The sequence below is a fragment of the Astatotilapia calliptera genome, chromosome 5 (genome assembly GCF_900246225.1).
Source record: "Astatotilapia calliptera chromosome 5, fAstCal1.2, whole genome shotgun sequence".
In the NCBI taxonomy this organism is placed as follows: domain Eukaryota; kingdom Metazoa; phylum Chordata; class Actinopteri; order Cichliformes; family Cichlidae; genus Astatotilapia; species Astatotilapia calliptera.
The window spans coordinates 7,928,282-7,947,014 of record NC_039306.1 but is presented as its reverse complement, the minus strand read 5'-3'; the positions used below and the strand labels follow the sequence as shown (position 1 = coordinate 7,947,014).

Here is an 18,733-nt window from a genome sequence, read left to right as displayed (position 1 = left end):
AGCTGGCATCTAATCTATCATGTTAGGTTGTCGGCTTCTTATGTTCTCACTGGCTTTGTTGTTTTCACAGCCGTTGTCTGATATATTTATTATTGTGAAGGCTGTTTTTTTTTTTAAATCAATGACATACTTAGAGAAAGACCTGTTCTGATACTGTACTGTACTTTGACTGCTCTCTAGTGGTGAATATGTGAATCTCAGGGAATACAAACTACAGTTTGAAATGTCAGACGCCATCTCCTGACGACTTGACAGGTCTACATAGAGCCACAGCAGTTCATAAGCATGTGCATAAAGTCTTTATTATTGCTTTCATGATCATGCCCATCACAGTTTCCAGTTGGAATGAACATCAAGTATCTGAAATTCTATAAATCATAATGAACTTAAGAACTGCGGAGTGCTTCTTCTTCACTGAGGTGAAAGTAAACGTTCAAACTCTTGAGTTACAACATGGTATTTTAGCAATGTAACATATTAAGCAATCTCCTAGCAAAACTATAGGGAAGTGGTTCACCAGGTTAATCAACAAAGTGCACTGCACACTAACTGATGTATTCTGTTTTTATTTTCTACGGTATATTGTGCTTTGTAAAAATGTGACCAAAAGAGGTCAAGGTCAAGAGCAGAACATTTTCAGTATTTTCAATCTATACTTGAACATATGAGAGGAGTGTAGATTGTCTTTAAGATTAAGACACTATAAACAGAGAGCATGACAAATGATACATGCATACAGACTTGGTTCCTTTATCTACAGTACAAAGGATCCTGACGAGTGCTGTTGTAGAGGAAAAATATTACTGACTGAAACGTAAACTTCCTACATGTGGAGTGTCTGTGTCTTCTATTGCAATGGAAACCACAGAGCTACTTTCTTCATGTATTTAACACATTAAAGACCCGGTCAAACTCAACCTGGAACCATAATCTCTGTGCAGTTGATTATTAAACTCAAAAAAGGGAAGCATTAAATTAAAAACAGAAAAAAATGGTCCCGGTGAATCTACTGGTGGGTGGAATGCAAATCGGACCTGAGGCTAAAAAACACAAATGGTCAGACTTAATGACCTTCAGCATAACAGCACAGAAGCATTACAGTACATTTGTATATTCTAGGTACATCAAGTGAAATCTAGGTGTAATAAAAGCCTACAGATCTCTATATAAAAGTATATAATGTCAATGCATGTGCCCTGCACTACTTTCAGAGAAGCATTTCAATTATGATTGATTCTGCAATATGAATATAAATCTCCAAAACTAAAATATTCAGGGGAGCAAAGCTCCTCACATGTTCACTATAAAAGTGACTTCAAAGTCGCCTTTACCACTTTGACATTCTTGGCCTCTGCATTACTCCTCTGGCTCAAAGGCACTGGGCTCCTGAACCTCTGGGGGCCTTCCTGAGGGATTATGAAGTTGAGCTAGACAAAAGCCCTTAAGCTTCTCTTGCAGACTACCTATACCCAGCCTCATCTGGTCTTCAGCCCCCTGAAGTGATTTCAGCTCCATTGTGTAAAAGATGTACAACATGGAGGTGGTCAGCAGAATGGCAAAGCACAGCACAGCCAGCAGGTAGAAGGAGGTACGAGGGAAAGGCTGTTCTGCTCCCAGAGCTAAGTAGGGCACCGCGGCGATGACCAGCTCCAGGAACAGCAGAGCCAGCCCCATCACTCCAGTGCGTGCTGCTGTGTAGCGCATCCTCTCAGCACAGTGCAAGCCCACTTTGACTTCAGTGCGGGCCTCAGTCACAATGTCAACCAGTTCAGCCAGTTTCCCTAAGTCCATGAAAGAGAGACAAGAGAAAGAGTGGAGCCTTTATACCAGTACAAAGCTGGAGAGCAAAGCACTGCAGAAAGTGTTGAAGAGTCAAGCTCTATACTGGACAGGATTATTGTTACAACAGAACATTAAATATTCACTGTGCTCCATGTTATTTAACCCACTGTTCCTGGCACAATTTAACCATGGATGAAATTACAACATGTGGCCTGGAATAGTCCTTTTGGAAGAGCAGCCAGAAAACAAAACAAAACACCAGCATATACTTAAAGCTGGCAATACAGCCTGGCTACAGAGCTTCACTAGGGCTGTTATTTCTTTTTCTTTCTTGTCTGACAGATTAAAATTGCTCTGATAGGTAAAAGTGGAGGAATCAAAATGGATTTTCCATTGAATAATTTATACCAAAGTAATTGGACAATCAATCACCTTTACACGAAACAACCTGCTGGCATGGAGTGTGCAGATACCTGTAGTAGAGTCCTTATTCTTCAATTTTCTGTCACTTCCTGTTTCAGCCGGAGTGTGCGGCTCCAGCCTCAGTTCAGCAGTGAGAGCTTCATGGTCGGAGTATGGGAAAGGATGGTTGGGAACGGAGCCTTTGGTAGTGGACATGGAATCACAATGGACGTCGGCTTTTGAAGAACCCTGGGAATAACAAGAGGGCAATCATGCTTTAGCAGTTACATGGCTTTATAAAAATCATCAGATGACATGCTGCTTTCACTCACCTTAAATAGTATGTAGTCGATTCGAATCCCCTTCTCAAAAGGTACAAGCTCCTTTTTACTAATAAAAGGGTTGTCTGCTATAAGAGTCATACCATTCTCACATCCCTGCAAGAAAAAAAAAAAACTTGCCTAAAATTCAATTTACATAAAACCAAAGTGTAACAGAAAGCTGCTTCTACTTTTACAACCCTGGCATTTCTTGAATAATACCATTTTACTTTGCAGCTCAGACCTTAAGATATGAGACCACAATGACACAGTAGCAAAGCTACTTTTGAGCCAATCTGTTGTGTGCAGCTCTAAGAACCACAATGAATAGCCAAGACTTTATGGTCCAACTTCCTATTGCATCAAAATAAATGTGTTAGAGCCTGCATAACTGCATGCATGGCAACTCTATGACTGCCACTGTGCCTCGTATTTCAACTTGAAGTGATGTAAATTTAAATGCACTAAAATCTGCAAGGATCTACATAAATAAAAACAGGTACTTGATTTCATTACTGCACTCACTGTTTGAATACAGATTAATACTTCTACATACATCAAATTTAGCTGTTTCTAAATAAGAGTCTTGCAGTCCAGTGTAAGCCCTCAGTAGTCTGTTCCCAAGGTCCTGAGGGTGCATGTTGAGGTCACCACCAACAATGACCACATCTGCACCAGCAGAGGTGTGGCTAAGAAGCACAGGAAAAAAACAAACAAACAAACAAACAAACAAACATGTTAGTCATTGTATTCTACAAACTAGATAAATGTTACTTGTAATATTACTTCAAACATTTTAGTAAATATGTAAACAAATATAAAGAAACAAGCAAAGGCACACTACCGAATGAACTGCTGCAGCTCCCAGGCCTGAACCACTCTGTGAGGTAGATAAGAGTCCTTCTCTCGGGAGTACTCTGCATGCAGCTAAAATCAGTACACAAGGACAACAGCACATTGATCAATAATAGAAAATCATGTACAGTTAGGGCTGAAAACTGCTGTTATGAAACCTTACATGAGTGACATAGACATTTGCAGTCAGGCTGCCGAGGTTTAGGATAGCCATGCCAACAGCTTTACCACCAAACCAGTCTCCATGGTGAGCCTAATTAACAAGGAAAATAACAACTGCGAATAAACAGTGAAAACGAAGGGTGATATGAGGAGTACAGATAATTTTGCATGAAGCCAATGCAGGGGAAAAAAAGTTGACACTAATACTGTCGTGCTATTAGGGTTTTGCCAAAAAATTGAATTCTTTGTTACATATACTTAACTACAATCCTAAAAAACCCCCAGCTATTTTTAGTTTGGTATTTACCTAAAATTTGTTGCTCCTGGTTCTGCCGCATGTTTTATTTATTTCTTAAAGTTGTGCATTCTCACATAGAGTAATAGCAAAAGAAAAACAACTAAAATTACTGCTAAAAAAACTATTTTCGAAGTATGTGAATACAGTAATTAAAATGAGCTACTCCCCTAATGTCTACTCAAAAAGTCTGTTCACAAATTTATACATCAATGACAATTTCACAATATATTTAATACAGTTAAAGCCTTTTAGCATAAACAAGTAATTTTACTATTGTTGACGCAGTGTTTTACTTTGGTGAATTTTAAAGGTGCAACTCTTACAGAAGATTTTTTATTTGTTGATAAACACGAGTACAAGATACTGTTTTCTCCATCTCCAGCTCTCCAGACTTACCATGTAAGGATAACCATTCAGTGAGTAGCGATAAAGAAATGTGTCGCGGATTCTGTGTTTGGAGAAAATGGCCAGTCCACTGCCTATGACGCCACTGCAAAAGAAACATGTGACAAAAAGTTATAAATAATGACTCATATACTTGGTTTCCATGTAGTTCGACAGTAGCTTAGTCTAAGTACAAATCGGTAGTATCTGCAACAGATGTGAGAACTTATCTATTAGAGTTGACATTTTTGTGAGCTACAGAGGGGATTAGAAAGGTAGAACCTTAGCTTAATCACGGTCTTGTTCTTTGGTATGGAGGTCAAGGAAGAATTAAGGAGAAAAAGTTAACCCTCGATAGTTTCAGTGACCCACCCACCCACCCACCCACCCACACCCACACACACACACACACACACTTTACAGAGATAAAGACATTATGGCCTTTTGAAGATATGACCAATCACGACCTTTAGTCTCAGACTGAGATGTTCAAGGTTAAAAATTAGGGAAACTATTTCACAGTGAGCTTTTGTGTGAGACGGCAGAAACATTACCTTCTGAAGTAATGAGAGTGAGGGTGACAAGAAGCAAGTTTCTTTTTCAAGAAGAGATAGTCTTTCTCACTCCACACCTGTAAAAACATTTGCATGTCACTCAGAAAGTTGAATACCACACATTATTACGAGTATTTACCCATGTCTAATTTTAATTTATAACTTATGGTCAAATTACTTTCATTGCACTGCAGCCTACAATTTGTTAGGGACTGTTTGTAATTTTAAATCAGTCCAGATGAGACTGAAGTGTAGACTTTAACCATGGCAAGTTGAGGCAGGAATTGAGTCCAAGCATTGAAATTTAAATCTTGTATGTTTTCATTGGCCTCTTGTATGTTGTTAATGCAAGTGAAGGAGGGTGAAACCAAAACAAACCAATGGGTGGGACAGCAAAACATACAGGTGTAGCAAAATCAACAATATGATATCATTTTAAAAAGAAAAAATACACTGGCCAGCTCAGCAGTACCAAAACAAGTCTTGAGGAGGCAGAGGTATCATTATCAAGGTCATGAATAGAAACTAGCTGTACAACGAGCTATTGTTGATTACACAAGATTAGAGAAAGACCAGATTAGACTTTGTCAGAAAATGTCTACAGGAGCCGGCATAATTCTGGAAAAGATTCTTTGGACAGATGAACCCAAGAGTAACTTGTGCCATGATGACTGGAAGTCAAAAGTATGGAGAAGGAAAGGAACAGCTCATGATCCAAAACATAGAATATCTTCTGTCAAACAAGGTGGAGGCAATGCTGTGGCATTTATGGCTGCCAGTGTTTGATAACGTGACTGCTAAAAGAATTAGCACTCTGAATTCTAAGGTTTATAGGGTTGTATTCTGCTCAGATTCAGACAAAAGCTGTTAAACTGATCACAAATGATGCTGCAAAAGCAAACAAGAGTTTCTGAGGCAAAGAAATGAGATATTCTTCAACAGCCCAGTCAGTCCGAGGCGGTGCCTCTGAAAATGGGAGACTATGTATAAAAATAGGTGTAATTCCTGTACATCAATCACATATTGAATATTTTATTTAAAATCCACTGTGGCGGTGTACAGATGAGAAATTAAAAAAAACAAACATGTAGTTTCCCAACACATGTATGGCCTGCAGAGTCTCTGTTTTTATCAGAACAGTGAGTCTGCAATCAACCGTTTTGTAAGCTGGCTTCCACCTACCTCTTGCAGTAACACAATATCATGCTGTTCCTTATACAACATTTCACCAATCATGGCATAGCGCTGTGGACAGTATTTGCTTAGATATCGGATCCCCCTGCAAAAATAAAGCGCATGGAGCATGACTTATTTTTTAATGGGTGTATCACAGCAATGCATTAAGAATCTCCACAAACCACAGCCACTGACCAGCAGTTCAGAGAGAAGACCCGCACTCTGACAGAGTCCATGTTAGACATGTTGGCGTATCAGTGAAGCTTCAAATCAGGAATGTCGGCTCACGTGAGGTGACTAGGATGGATCCTAAAGTGTCACATAAGAACAGTTGTTAGATACTGCCTGAGCTTCACTGCCAATGTAGTTAGCTGAACATCTGGGTGTGCTAATACACCCTATAAATACACAGGCAATAAGGAAAAAAATCTGGATAAGAAGGGGATATGCACATATCCAAATAACACAGAAATAAAGGTTGAAGTGACAAAAATTAAAATTAATAAAAAAAACTGCTTGGTAAGCACAAAATGTGAAAACGCAGCACACTGCAGCCTGACTGGCAGCTGACACGTTCAGCAAAATTGTTACTGACAACAGTGTAAACAGTTTGAACAGTTCATGTGAAATGCTCAACTGGCTGTGTAATATTACATATTGATAAAATGTGCAGATGTGTTTTTGCAGCTGTGTATTATTTATTTTTTTATATTGTAGATACATATTCTTTCTTCCTGCACTATCATCCATCTGTAGGCTAAAGACAAATTTATAATATAGGGCAAAACACATGATTAAAAGCTGACCTAGGCAGAACTTACTATGTCACATGTTAGGCAAATTTTGCAGTTTATTTGCCTTTTTCTTTTTAAAGGAGACAAAGTTGGAGTACAACTTGCATGCATCAAGCAGAGTAAACGTCTAAGAAGATCGCAGAAACTACTAAAATTGGGTTAGGAACTGTCCAATGCATTATTAAAAAGTGGAAGGATAGTGGGAACCTATCATCTTCGAGGAAGAAATGTGGTCGGAAAAAAATCCTGAATGATCGTAATTGGTGATCACTTAAATATCTGGTGAATTCAAATGGAAGAAAAACTATAGTAGAACTCAGGGCTAGGTTTAATAGTGAAAGCAAGATCATTTTCACACGCACTTCAATTTTCTAGGAAACATAAAGATTCTGACTCTGGAGCAATGGAAGAAGGTCATGTGGTCTGATGAGTCCAGATTTACCCTGTTCCGGAGCGAGGGGCGTATCAGGGTAAGAAGAGAGGTAGATGAAGTGATGCACTTATCATGCCTAGTGCCTACTGTACAAGCGAATGGGGGCAGTGCTATGATCTGGGGTTGCTGCAGTTGGTCAGGTCTAGGTTCAGCGAAAGTATATGCTCCACGAATGAGGCCAGCTGAGTACCTTGCTATACTGAATAACCAGGTTATTCCATCAATGGGTTTTTTTCTTCCCTGATGAAGCGGGCATATTCCAGGATTCATCAGGCTCAAATTGTGAAAAAATGGTTCTGGGAGCATGAGACATCATTTTGACAAAAGGATTCGCCACCACAGAATCCTGACCTTAACCCCACTGAGAATTAATGAAAAAAAAAATGCAACACTGGATGGAAATAAATATTTTGACATTGCAGAAGCTTATCAAAACAATGCCACAGGGTGCCTAATCAAAGCTAAAGGCGGTCCAACGAAATATTAGACTGTGACCTTTTTTTTGGTGGCCAAGCAGTGTAGCATAAATAAAATATACAATGTCCTTGATATTTAAAGACTAGCATTAGAAAAAAGGTTGAACAAGGAAGAGGGCAGGGGGTTCTACACCAACCACAACAGCTTAAGTGTTTCTATTAAAACTCAAATGTGCCCAAATCATTCAAAGTCTGTTTAATGCAGAATCAGTGAAGAAATGCAGGTTGTTCTCAGTGTTATGGCAGGAAAAGCAGATAATATTCCCGGAACACTCAAGAAGATAACATTTTAGATACCTCGGTACTTCCACTGCTACACTAGGAATGCTTCATTAGTGGAAATTTGATACTATGTAGTATAAAAGTCAAAGTGTTAATCGCTGGTAGGTAAGCGTAGTTAACTAGTGAGTGTAAATAACTGCTAGTAAGTTCCAGATATCCGTTTAGCTAGTCTGTAGAAGTGAAGCTGGGTCTAGTTTCCGTTAGCCTGTTGCCGGTTTTTATATTATGATTTATTAATTGGTTTAACTCACCTCGAGTCTGTTGACGTTAGCTGAAGTTAACTGGGCCGTTCATGCAGAGATGCGTCGTAAATTTATACAAAACACTTCCTGCTGCCGTACTAGCTCACTATCACTGTTACCCTAAGTAATAATAATGAAGACAGCACATTGTCTGTCGGTCGGCATCTCACGAAGTGAACAGACTTTAATGGCATTCAACGTTTTACATTGCTGCGTGGGTTTCCTGTCTATGTAAAGTCAGAAGGAAATAAATAATGGTTATGACCTCCGGTTTTATTTTTTACCACAAAATAAAACCAGAACATCAGTATTACTATTTTTAGCGAGAGGAAATATCTCATGTGTATTTAAAATAAAATAATTGCTGGTATAAATGCTTTGTTACACGGATTTCATCTTAAATATCCCAAAAATTACATTTTGTAAAAGTACCTTTATTTTGAAAACCTTGTTTCCGGACTTAGGCTTCCTTGGCCGCGCTCAATTGTGGGACGTGAAGTTCTTTAAGACAAAAACCATGGAATCAGTTGAAAAGGCGCTCAGACTAAATTAAACCAGTAAAATGAATATATTTCAACCATTTAAAAACTGCTACAGCAAAAATGTGTAAGTATTATGACACAAACAAAAAATCTAAGGAGTAAATGCAATGGCACAGCTAGGGGTGTGCTTGTGCAATATGACCAAAATCTCATATCCCGATATAAGAATTCTATCGTCCCGATAACGATATATATCACAAAAATGTAGCATTTTCTCTAAATTCTGTGAATCTCGGGCAGCTTGACTTGCGTGAAGTGTTTCCAGCTGGGCGTCGTGTACCTGGAGTCGAGTGTTTTAACCGATGCATGAAACTATACATTTTTAGACATAAGTTGTAACGGCTGCCGTTTTCTTTGTGAGTAATGAGTATTTATTACACGGCGTGCTGCGGGGAAAAGCCTGTTCTGACGTTTGAGTCTAAGGTTTATTTTTTAGCACCCGGCGGCTCTTTTTTACTTCTCATCCGTAAATAATCTGCTCTTTCACGTGATTCAGTTTATTTTTGAAAAGTCTCAACAGGATCTTGAGCTTTATTGTGAAAGGTTTATGTGGAACATAAACAAGTGGACACGCGATGCTGTTACCGTCGTTGTTGCTAACCACAACGCATAAAAAACGCGCTTGTCCGTCCATAGTGTGGTTATATAAAATATAAAAGAATAAGAGAACTTTAAGAAATTAATATAGCCACTAGAGTGACCATCAAAACGATGAAAAAATATTGCCGTAAAGAGTTTATTTTGCGACACCACGAAACAAACGATAGCGTAAAATGAAACGATAGATGTTTTTATATTGTCATCCGATATATATCGTTATATTGAACAGCCCTAGGCACAGCAATAAGTCAGGTGGTAAATAAGTCAAGTGAAACAGAATCTGGAAAAATGGGTGCGCTAATGCTCTATAAATACTCGGGCAATAAGGACAAAATATGGAGAAAGTAAGGAAAATACACATATCCGAATATCACAGAAATAAAGGTTAAAATGACAAAAATTTAAATAAATAAAAACTGCATGGTAACACAAAATGTGAAAGCCACAGCAGGCAGCACTCTGCAGCCTGACTGGCAGCTGATAGGTGCAGCAAAATTGTTACTCACAACAATGTGAACAGTTCATGTGAAATGCTTAATTGCCTGATTAATATTAGATATGAAGTCAAGTCAAAAAGACTTTGTCTATCCCCATGGGGGGACATACGTATGTGTGTGTGTTCCGTGTTCAGCCGAGAGAAGGTGTCCCTTCACCCAGTTAGACAAAAGTAAACAATCTTCGGTCGACGCGGGTGGCCATGAATGAGGGGGGAGAGAGTCACAACAAACAGTCTTATTATCTAAGGAGAATTTGTGATTCCCGTCAGCTTTTGCCTTGAGCATCCAGCTGGTGCCAGGGGGGCCGCATGAGATGAAGATGGTAGTTGTTTTGGTTAGTCCGAACAAACTGCTTCCAGTTTTACAGTAGGTCTAATGTCCGTCACTGGTCACCAGGTCTCTCAATTCCCGTTGTTCTTCTTCAAGATCTTATCCATATAACAGAGCCATGAGCTTCTTCAAGATCGCATCCATATTGCGTAATAAAAAACAGTGTGAGTGCTCACAGCACTGCCCATCATCTATCATGTCAGCCAGCTTTGTGGGATTTTGAACAGCTGTAGCTGCTCCTTGTTCTTCAATAAGCCAGGTCCGAGCCAGCTCCATTCAGCCAGAACTCTGTTATCATAGTTCCGAACTGGTAGATGTCGTTCAATGTCCTCCATCGAGAGTGTTGCCAGACACACGACGCAACCGACCATCGAGTATCTGGCAGCAAACGTCTCCGCAGGACAATTGGGCTCTCCCAAGCCCAGGAGGATGTCAATTCCGTTAAGGGACCAGTTGATCAAATCCATAATTCTTCTTTAGGTTTTTAGAGAACAAGTCTGGGAGACTCTCTTAGGATTAGAGAATAAGCGAGACTATACAAGACATGAGAAGCAGGAAAGATAAGGGAGAGGGGGAAAGTGCGACCGCCTCCTTCAAGAGCCGAGAGAATGATAAAATTTGCAAATCTTTTATTGGAGCTGTGTATTATTTTTTTTCTATGTTGTAGATACACGTTCTTTTTTTTTCTGCATTATCATCCATCTGTAGGCAAAAGACAAATTTATATTATAGGGCAAAACACATGGTTAAAAGCTGACCATTGTAGTTAAATCTGTTAACTGTCATAGGCAGCTCCATATTCCATACTGCATTTCGTTGCCCTGTACCTGTGCATGTGCAATGAAAATAAAGTTGAATTCTATTCTATTCTATATTCAATATTCTTTGTCTATTATATTCACTATCGCTACTCTGTACATGTCCAGTCCATCTCAGCCCTTCTTCTTTAACTTCCTCTCCAAATTGTTTAACCTGAACTGTCCCTCTGATGTAATTTTTAATCCTGTCCATTGTGGTCACTTCCAATGGAAATATGAGCTACCTTTCATTCCTCTTCTCTCCAAAGCATGCCTGCATTTCTTCAGGCTCTATTCCACCTGCTCCCACTCGCACTAAAGATCGCAGTGTCATACAATGGCTTCATACTTTCTCAGTATGAAGAAAGATCCATCCATCCATCTTCATCCGCTTTATCCGGGGCCAGGTCGCGGGGGCAGCAGCCGAAGCAGAGAAGCCCAGACCTCTTTTTCCCCAGCCACCTCCTCCAGCTTATCCGGGGGAACACCAAGGCGTTCCCAGGCCAGCCGAGAGATATAATCTCTCCAACGTGTCCTGGGTCTTCCCCGGGGCCTCCTCTTGGTGGGACATGCCCGGAACACCTCACCCAGGAGGCATCCTTGTCAGATGCCCGAACCACTTCAGCTGGCTCCTTTCGATGTGGAGGAGCAGCAGCTCTACTCTGAGCCCCTCCCAGATGGCTGGACTTCTCACCCTATCTCTAAGCCACCCTTCGGAGGAAGCTCATTTCCGCCGCTTGTATCTGTGATCTCATTCTTTCGGTCACACAGCTCGTGGCCATAGGTGAGGGTAGGGACGTAGATCGACCGGTAAATTGAGAGCTTCGTTTTTACACTCAGCTCCCTCTTCACCACGACGGACCGGTGCAGCGTCCGCATCACTGCAGCCGCAGCACCAATCCATCTGTTGATCTCCGGCTCCCTTCTCCCATCACTCGCGAACAGGACCCCGAGATACTTAAACTCTTCCACTTGGGGCAGGAACTCTTCCCCGACCTGGAGTGGGCACTCCACCCTTTTCCGGCTGAGAACCATGGCCTCAGATTTCGAGGTGCTGATCCTCAGTCCCGCTACTTCACACTTGGCTGCGAACCGTTCCAGTGCGTGTGTTAAACAATCTGGTTAATAAGTCCACTGCTCTCTCTCGTAGACATCTCCTCCCCCACATAGGTCATCTGGACTAACCATCTCTTTGGCTTCAATTCTCTTCATAGCAGCCTTCACTTCCTCCTTACTTACCCTTAGCAATCCCTGATTTCGTAACTGTCCACCATCTACCATCATCTCTCATTTTCTTCATTTATCAGTTCCTTAAAGTACTCCTTCCATCTTTGCAGCAAACCCTTTTCACTCATTAGCACATTTCCATGTCTATCTTCAATCACCTTGACCTGCTGCACATCATTTTCAGCTAGATCTCTCTGTTTAACCTGTCATTAGTCCCTTTCTCCTTCCTTAGTATCCAGTCTCACATACAACACACTGTAAGCCTTTTCTTTTGTTCTCCAGCTAGCCTTCAGTACTCCTACTGTCTTCATGTCTGACTATATGGAGAGAGGAGAACCTTCCAGATAGACAACCATTTCTACAGCACTCTGCCAATCAGACCTGCATGGTAGAGTGGCCAGACAAAAGCCAAACCTCAATAAAAGGCACATAACAGCTAGTCTTTGCCAAAAGGTACCTACCCGAAGGACTCTCAGACCATGGAAAACAAATGAGACAAAAATTGAACTCTGAATAACAAGCGTCATGCCTGGAGGAAACCAGACACTACTCGTCACCTAGCCAATATCATCCCTACTAGTTATGGATCAAACAATACCGAAGCGCTGTTTTGTGTATCCAGAACAAAGACCTGAAGCCCTGTATTGGTATCGGTGCGTGTATCACGTATCACGAAAAATCACCAATATAGCTGCTGTGTCGTACAGCGATGAGGCACCAAATTATGTTTATTGGAAAGTGAAAATTATGACTCATCTGCATTCACATTGAGAAGAGAGAAGATTGTCTTTAGTGCAGTTTGTGTGTTTCTTTTTGCCACATTTATTATCCAGTGAGAAAAGGAACATTTTCTCCAGACTGAGATCATTTTGATCTCCTAGCACCAAATAAGGTAAATGTTTTTCCCTTTCCTTTTTCTACTTTTGCTCAATTGTCATCAGTTATTTGTGTTCCAGTTTTTTTTCCCCGAAGGACTCATTTAAATTTGTTATTAATTATTTTGACCAATTTAACTTTCTCATGCTTAATAGACATATGTAAACCCTGCCTTCACATACAAGTATACAAGTATACAAGCACTCCCACTATCACAAGCACTTAGATTTTCTAAACTTCTCTTTCTCACTTATAATTCCTTGCAAAAACCCCCCAACAACAGCATTTGATATAGTGTATTAGTCAATCAATCATTTGTTTGCTATAATAAATCAATCAATAATAATTGAAATATAAATACTTTTATCACACTTTTTGCACAGCATTTTATCATGAACTGGTTAAACAGGACCCTTCATCATTCATGTGATGTCTAGATGTCAGAATCAATTAACGTAGTTCAGTCTTTCTTTGTCCAGGTGGTCTGCAATGACTATTTAAATCCTGCAGATGTTGCTATTGAGCGAGACACCAACAGTGTCACACGTGTAGACACAATAAGGGCAATATGCAACACACCCCATGAGGTATCATCTACCCATCACTAACCACTACAGTGAAGCATGGTGGTAGCAGTATCATGCTGTGGTGATGTTTTGGGTGGGAAGAACTGGGAGTTTTGTCAGGCTTGAGGAAAAGACTAATGCAGCAATGTTCAGAAACATCTTTAATGATAACCTACTCCAGAGTGCTCTGGACCTTGGACTGGGGTGAAGGTTCATCTTCCAACAGGACAATGACCCCAAGCACACAGCCAAGATAACAAAGGAGTGGCTTCAGTACTATTCTGTGAATGTCCTTAAGTGGCCTGGCCAGAGCCCAGACTTGAACTCGATTGAGCATCTCTGGAAAGATCTGTTAGTAGCTGTACGTCCCCATACAACCTGATGGAGCTTGAGAAGTTCTGAAAATTAAAAGGGAGAAACTGCCCCAAAATAGGTGTAGCTCAAAAAGACTGAAGGCTGCAATTGTTACTTCAACAAAGTTTTGAGCAAAGGTTGTGAATATCTATGTAGATGTTACATTTTTGTATTTTATTTTTAATACATTTGCAAGAATTTCAAGCTAACTTTTGTTAAGGGTATTGTGTGTAAAAGTAAATAATGAATATAATCAATTTTGTAATAAAAATCTAACATGATAAAATGTGGAATAAGTGAAACATTGAATAGTCTATGGAAGGTTAAAAGACTGCAAAAAGCAACAAATTATAACACACATAACCTTATTGGAAGGCGACAGTGCTAACCACTGCACCCACTGTAAAATGAATCACTATAGACAAAACAAATTTACAAACAGGTTTAATGACTTTTCTGGGGGGGAGGGGGATGGCCCCAAAGGCACCATGCGTCATGTATTGTTAGATACATTTGTTGATTACATAGTCCAACTTCTACTCAAAGTATAAAATTGCAATGCACATTGGTAACAAAGACAATAGTAAACCATCTTAAACCAAAAAACAAAGAAGAAAACTGCCCACACCATTCAGAATATGATACATTAGATATCTCATTATTAATTATCAATATCAGCACAATCACACATTTTTTTTTTCAGTGAAGCATATGGCAAACACTGAAAGTCAAGACAACTGAATCAAAACAAAATATTAATCTTTATAATGGCAAAAATGTCTGTATAAAAGATAGACTGAGATACCTACTAGAGGAGGAGTGTTATTGTATCTAGCTTGTGAAATATGACATTCAAAGCCAGGTGCAAGTATGCCACCATACAATATTTTAAATTTGAACTTGTCCAGTGAACCTCACAGAGTAGACACTCATCTAGCAGGACCCATGAGTTGGCAGTAAATTCTATCTCTAATATAAGTCCTACAATACTTTTAACATCTCCATCATGGTGGAAAATCATCACCAATACCCCACCCTTCCCTCCTGCTATTTCTTGTTCAGCCCTATAAATAACAATCAATGGTCATACTCCACAGCACAGAGACAATAGCTCTCTTTCAAGACAGTTATTCAGATTGATGTAACAATTATTTCATATGTAATGTCAGTAAAAAATGTCTTAAATATCAAAAAGTATTTTAATTAATGAATGCAGCTTCTCCACACATTACAGAGAGGAGTGAAGCCAATGTACCAACTTCACAGCATACAGTCTCTTTTTTAAACAAAAGAAACAGTGGTTAACTTCTCTCTGCTTTAACCATGGTCTCTGTGCTGAGTTTAGCTGATCACAAATATGAAGACCCCCCCACCCCCAAATACTCCTATGTAACACATATTCCTTTAGTATCCACTTACTCACAGTACAGAAACAATTCATTTTATTCAGTAACGCTACATACCTCAAGGCAGAAAATAAGCACTGTGTTGCTGCACTTCTTAATCTTTTAAGTGCAACTGAGCACACGTCTTCAAACAGAGAGAAATAACAGGGCATCTCATAAGTAAGGCAAAGCCCTGGGTTTATGTCAGGAAAGCAAAGGTTCAAGACATCCCTAGTGTCAAAATCAGTTATAGATAGATGCTTGTAAGACCTGATTTTTTTTTAAAAAATTGTGTAATAATATATGTATAAAAAAAAAGAACCTTAATAACATGGCGACACAATTAACCTTCTCCCTGTACACTTGGACTGTAAAACCTGGGATGTTGTTTTTGTTTTTTTGTAAAATAGACCTCATCAGAATTAGTTATCCCACTCCTCTGCGTGCCTGAATACAAGAACTGCCCCAAAAGATGTTGATCTGAGGTTTCTTTCCACATTTTTTTTCAAAATACCTGTATGAATATTTTCTTTTCATTTAAAAACAAGAGGTAGTAAAAATAAGGCAATCCGAAGTGGCAGGCAATCATAATCTTTGGAGAAAAAGGCACTTTGTTTCCTAAACACCTAAACACAACTTGACCCCACTTCCATGGTAATTTTCTCTCTAGTTTTTCAATGCTATTTACACTTCTCTTGTTGCTCAGAGTGTGTTCCCTTGGATACTTTAAGAGTCTTTTCAACCCTAAACACGTTCTCATCCCCTCGATAAAACATTTCAGGCTCCGTCGATTTTTGCAAAAGTGACCCACTTCATCTAAATCATGTTTAAACACATGGAAAATAACTTGTCTGCAATTCTTCAAAATTTCTTTGCGTGCTGGCATGTTGAGATTCGCTCTCTCTTTTTTTTTTTCCTTGGATACTTTTTTAAAGCATGTAATGTGTCCATGTTAGTTCGGTCTAGCATTGCTTTGAATGTTTTCATAATTTCTCCTGGATCGTTGAGCTGGTTAAAGAGAGACTGTGCCACACTTTATTGTGTGGCTTTTCCAAAACCTCCCTGAAGAGCTGTTAGTCTTTAACAAGTCTGTAGACGTGATACTGAGCCCCGTGTTCACTCGTGGAAACCTCAAAAACAAATGCTATACAGAGCAAGGTTTCCTGTGTGTCGCGATTCGTCACCACCTGAGGAGAAGAACAGTCCATTTAGAAATAAGCCCATAATGATCAGCTGATTTGTGAATAATTAGAAAATAGCAAATATCAACTGATAAACTGGTCTTAATGGGGACATTATGCGTAAATGTAAGGTTAAATGTTGAACTAAGCAGCCATAATTCACTGTATTTTACCTGTAGGATAGTGAAGTTTTCAAGAACACTGTTCATCATGTATTTTTCAGGTAAGTGTTTCAGTTTGTGGATAAAGTTGATCATGTACTCGCACATAGGAGAGCGGTGGATCCTGTAAACACACTTTCCTCCCTCTAGGCGGGCATACTCTGTCTGCAACACACACACAGGCGAGTCAAGAACAGACAACAATGTGCATATAATATTAAACATACTTCTCAGAAAAGACTCAGTTAAAGCACCGGCGTACCTCTACTTTTTCGACAACTTGCTTGCCAAATGAGCAGACTTTGGTTGAAACGGTGATCGTCATGTTCTCAATGCTACTGTATTGACTGCTGACACCATAGAATGAACCTGGACCGTCTGGCATACCACTGCTGTTCAGATCAGCCTGCAGAGTGCACACATGTCATCATGACAAAAGGCCCTCACATGACATCAACTTTAAATTGCATAAATAAATAAATAAATAAAGATGTGGATGTAAGTTATTCAAAAGAACATTTATTAACCAAAGACAAATGCAGTATAAATGAAGCAACATTCTATGAAATGCATTGCCTCTTATCTTGAAATCATGTAATTTATCACCACATGTAGCATGGTATTGTAAGAAAAAAAAGCAGTTTGCATAATTTCCAATTGTAGAAAACAGAGGCATGATAATATTAAGTGTCAGATTATAATAACAACATACCCAGAACTTTACAAGGAAGAAAGCATTTTGGGGCCCTTTCTCATAAAGCTCTTTGAGCCCACCCTTCTTCTCAGGGAACTTGTCGTAGATCTGCCGAATGTCCACAGCCTCAAGGAGCGGATCGCTGTAGGAGGGATTGGTTTGTCCGATGTGGACAAACAAGTGTTTGCTGTACTATATTGGACAGAGACAGAGCAGATGATAAACGTTGGCTATAGGACTTGATTTAGTACAGGGAGCACGAACAAAAAAAACAACTAAAACACAGCCCTCAAACATCAGCATTAGAGAGAGAGTGAACTATCAGGACAATGTAGATGGGCTTAAATGTATTAATGCCACTACACTTTTAAACAAGTTCTTATTACTCACAAGCTGTTTGGTTGGGATATGGTGCAGACCATATTTAACTCACATTGTCTGGGTCCCTCTGGACCTCCATGAAGGCTGAGTACTCCAGCAGCCTCAGCTTAGAGGAGGCAATGGTCCGATCCTGCCAGACTGGCACTGCAGTAGCGGCTGGTGCAGGAGGTGGCGCCAAGGGCTCATAATCTTCATGTATGCAAACACATATGCATAAGCATTAATATATCACACCCATTTTCCTTTTCTGGTTTCCATTTATTGATTTATTTTGTTCAAACTTACTTGGTATGGGTTGGTTTACAGAACCTGGTAGGCTCGAGTATGGGGGCTGTGCAAATGGTTTGATACTGAAAAGTAATGAATGAAAGTGAGAAAAAGACTCCAATACCAGATTTTTGTGACACATGGGTACCTCAGTTATGCAGAATTGTTAGTGTATCAGTGTAAGCATGTGTTGCTGCACCAGCTAGGCGTAAGTCCACCTGCTTCATTGCTTAATAGTGATGCAAAACAGCATCATTTAATTGTGCTTTTGCTGACAAATTCATAAAAATGCATACAATTTTTTTGTGTGAACACAAATCATCAAACACTACAAGGATTCATCTACCACATTCCTCTTTTCTTAATAAAATCTGAAGCAGTCTATTGCCTGGTGGTGGTGATGGTGGTTTACATCAGTGCAGAAAACATACAATGCAGTGTAGAAGAGTTAGTACTGCTTTGTGCTCAATGTTGAACCTTGGCTAGGGGGAACTTACGCATGGCTGGTGCGGCCAAGCCCAGGAGTCCTTCCCGGGTTGAAATCTAGAAGCAGCCTGGTGTACAAAAACGTTATTCATTAAACATTCCCTGCAATACCCACCTGATATTAAACCTAACCTCATCAGTGATTCATTTACTTATTCATGCTTTTACTTATCTCTATCACCAATGTCTTACTTCAGAAAGAATACCATGATACCACAAAGTTCCTGTG

The 18,733-nt window shown here is 39.7% G+C and overlaps 2 protein-coding genes across 10 annotated transcripts in view; both read right to left on the bottom strand.

Annotated features, from left to right (window-relative positions):
- Positions 1 to 276: 276 nt before the first annotated feature.
- On the bottom strand, positions 277 to 8,432 carry smpd2b (sphingomyelin phosphodiesterase 2b). The gene is made up of 11 exons (XM_026167002.1): positions 8,170 to 8,432; positions 6,129 to 6,242; positions 5,940 to 6,036; positions 4,758 to 4,834; positions 4,216 to 4,309; positions 3,523 to 3,612; positions 3,349 to 3,431; positions 3,061 to 3,193; positions 2,517 to 2,621; positions 2,256 to 2,433; positions 277 to 1,781 (listed from the first exon to the last, which is right to left on the bottom strand). Exons 2-11 carry the CDS (start codon positions 6,176 to 6,178, stop codon positions 1,357 to 1,359), a joined length of 1,332 nt encoding a protein of 443 aa, XP_026022787.1. The 5' UTR covers positions 6,179 to 6,242; positions 8,170 to 8,432; the 3' UTR covers positions 277 to 1,356.
- A 5,944-nt stretch (positions 8,433 to 14,376) lies between these two features.
- The window catches only part of tead3b (TEA domain family member 3 b), a 31,304-nt gene continuing 26,947 nt past the window's right edge, over positions 14,377 to 18,733 (bottom strand). For 7 of the 9 annotated variants that reach the window (XM_026166992.1, XM_026166993.1, XM_026166996.1 and 4 more), the window contains 7 exons: positions 18,516 to 18,572; positions 18,037 to 18,101; positions 17,804 to 17,940; positions 17,389 to 17,562; positions 16,939 to 17,082; positions 16,689 to 16,841; positions 14,377 to 16,521 (listed from right to left, as the gene is read on the bottom strand). In XM_026166992.1, coding sequence (XP_026022777.1) covers positions 16,408 to 16,521; positions 16,689 to 16,841; positions 16,939 to 17,082; positions 17,389 to 17,562; positions 17,804 to 17,940; positions 18,037 to 18,101; positions 18,516 to 18,572 — 844 coding nt within the window. In that variant the 3' untranslated portion in view covers positions 14,377 to 16,407. The remainder of the gene's footprint in view (positions 16,522 to 16,688; positions 16,842 to 16,938; positions 17,083 to 17,388; positions 17,563 to 17,803; positions 17,941 to 18,036; positions 18,102 to 18,515; positions 18,573 to 18,733) is intronic. The other 2 variants (XM_026166994.1, XM_026167000.1) reach the window with 1 other exon arrangement.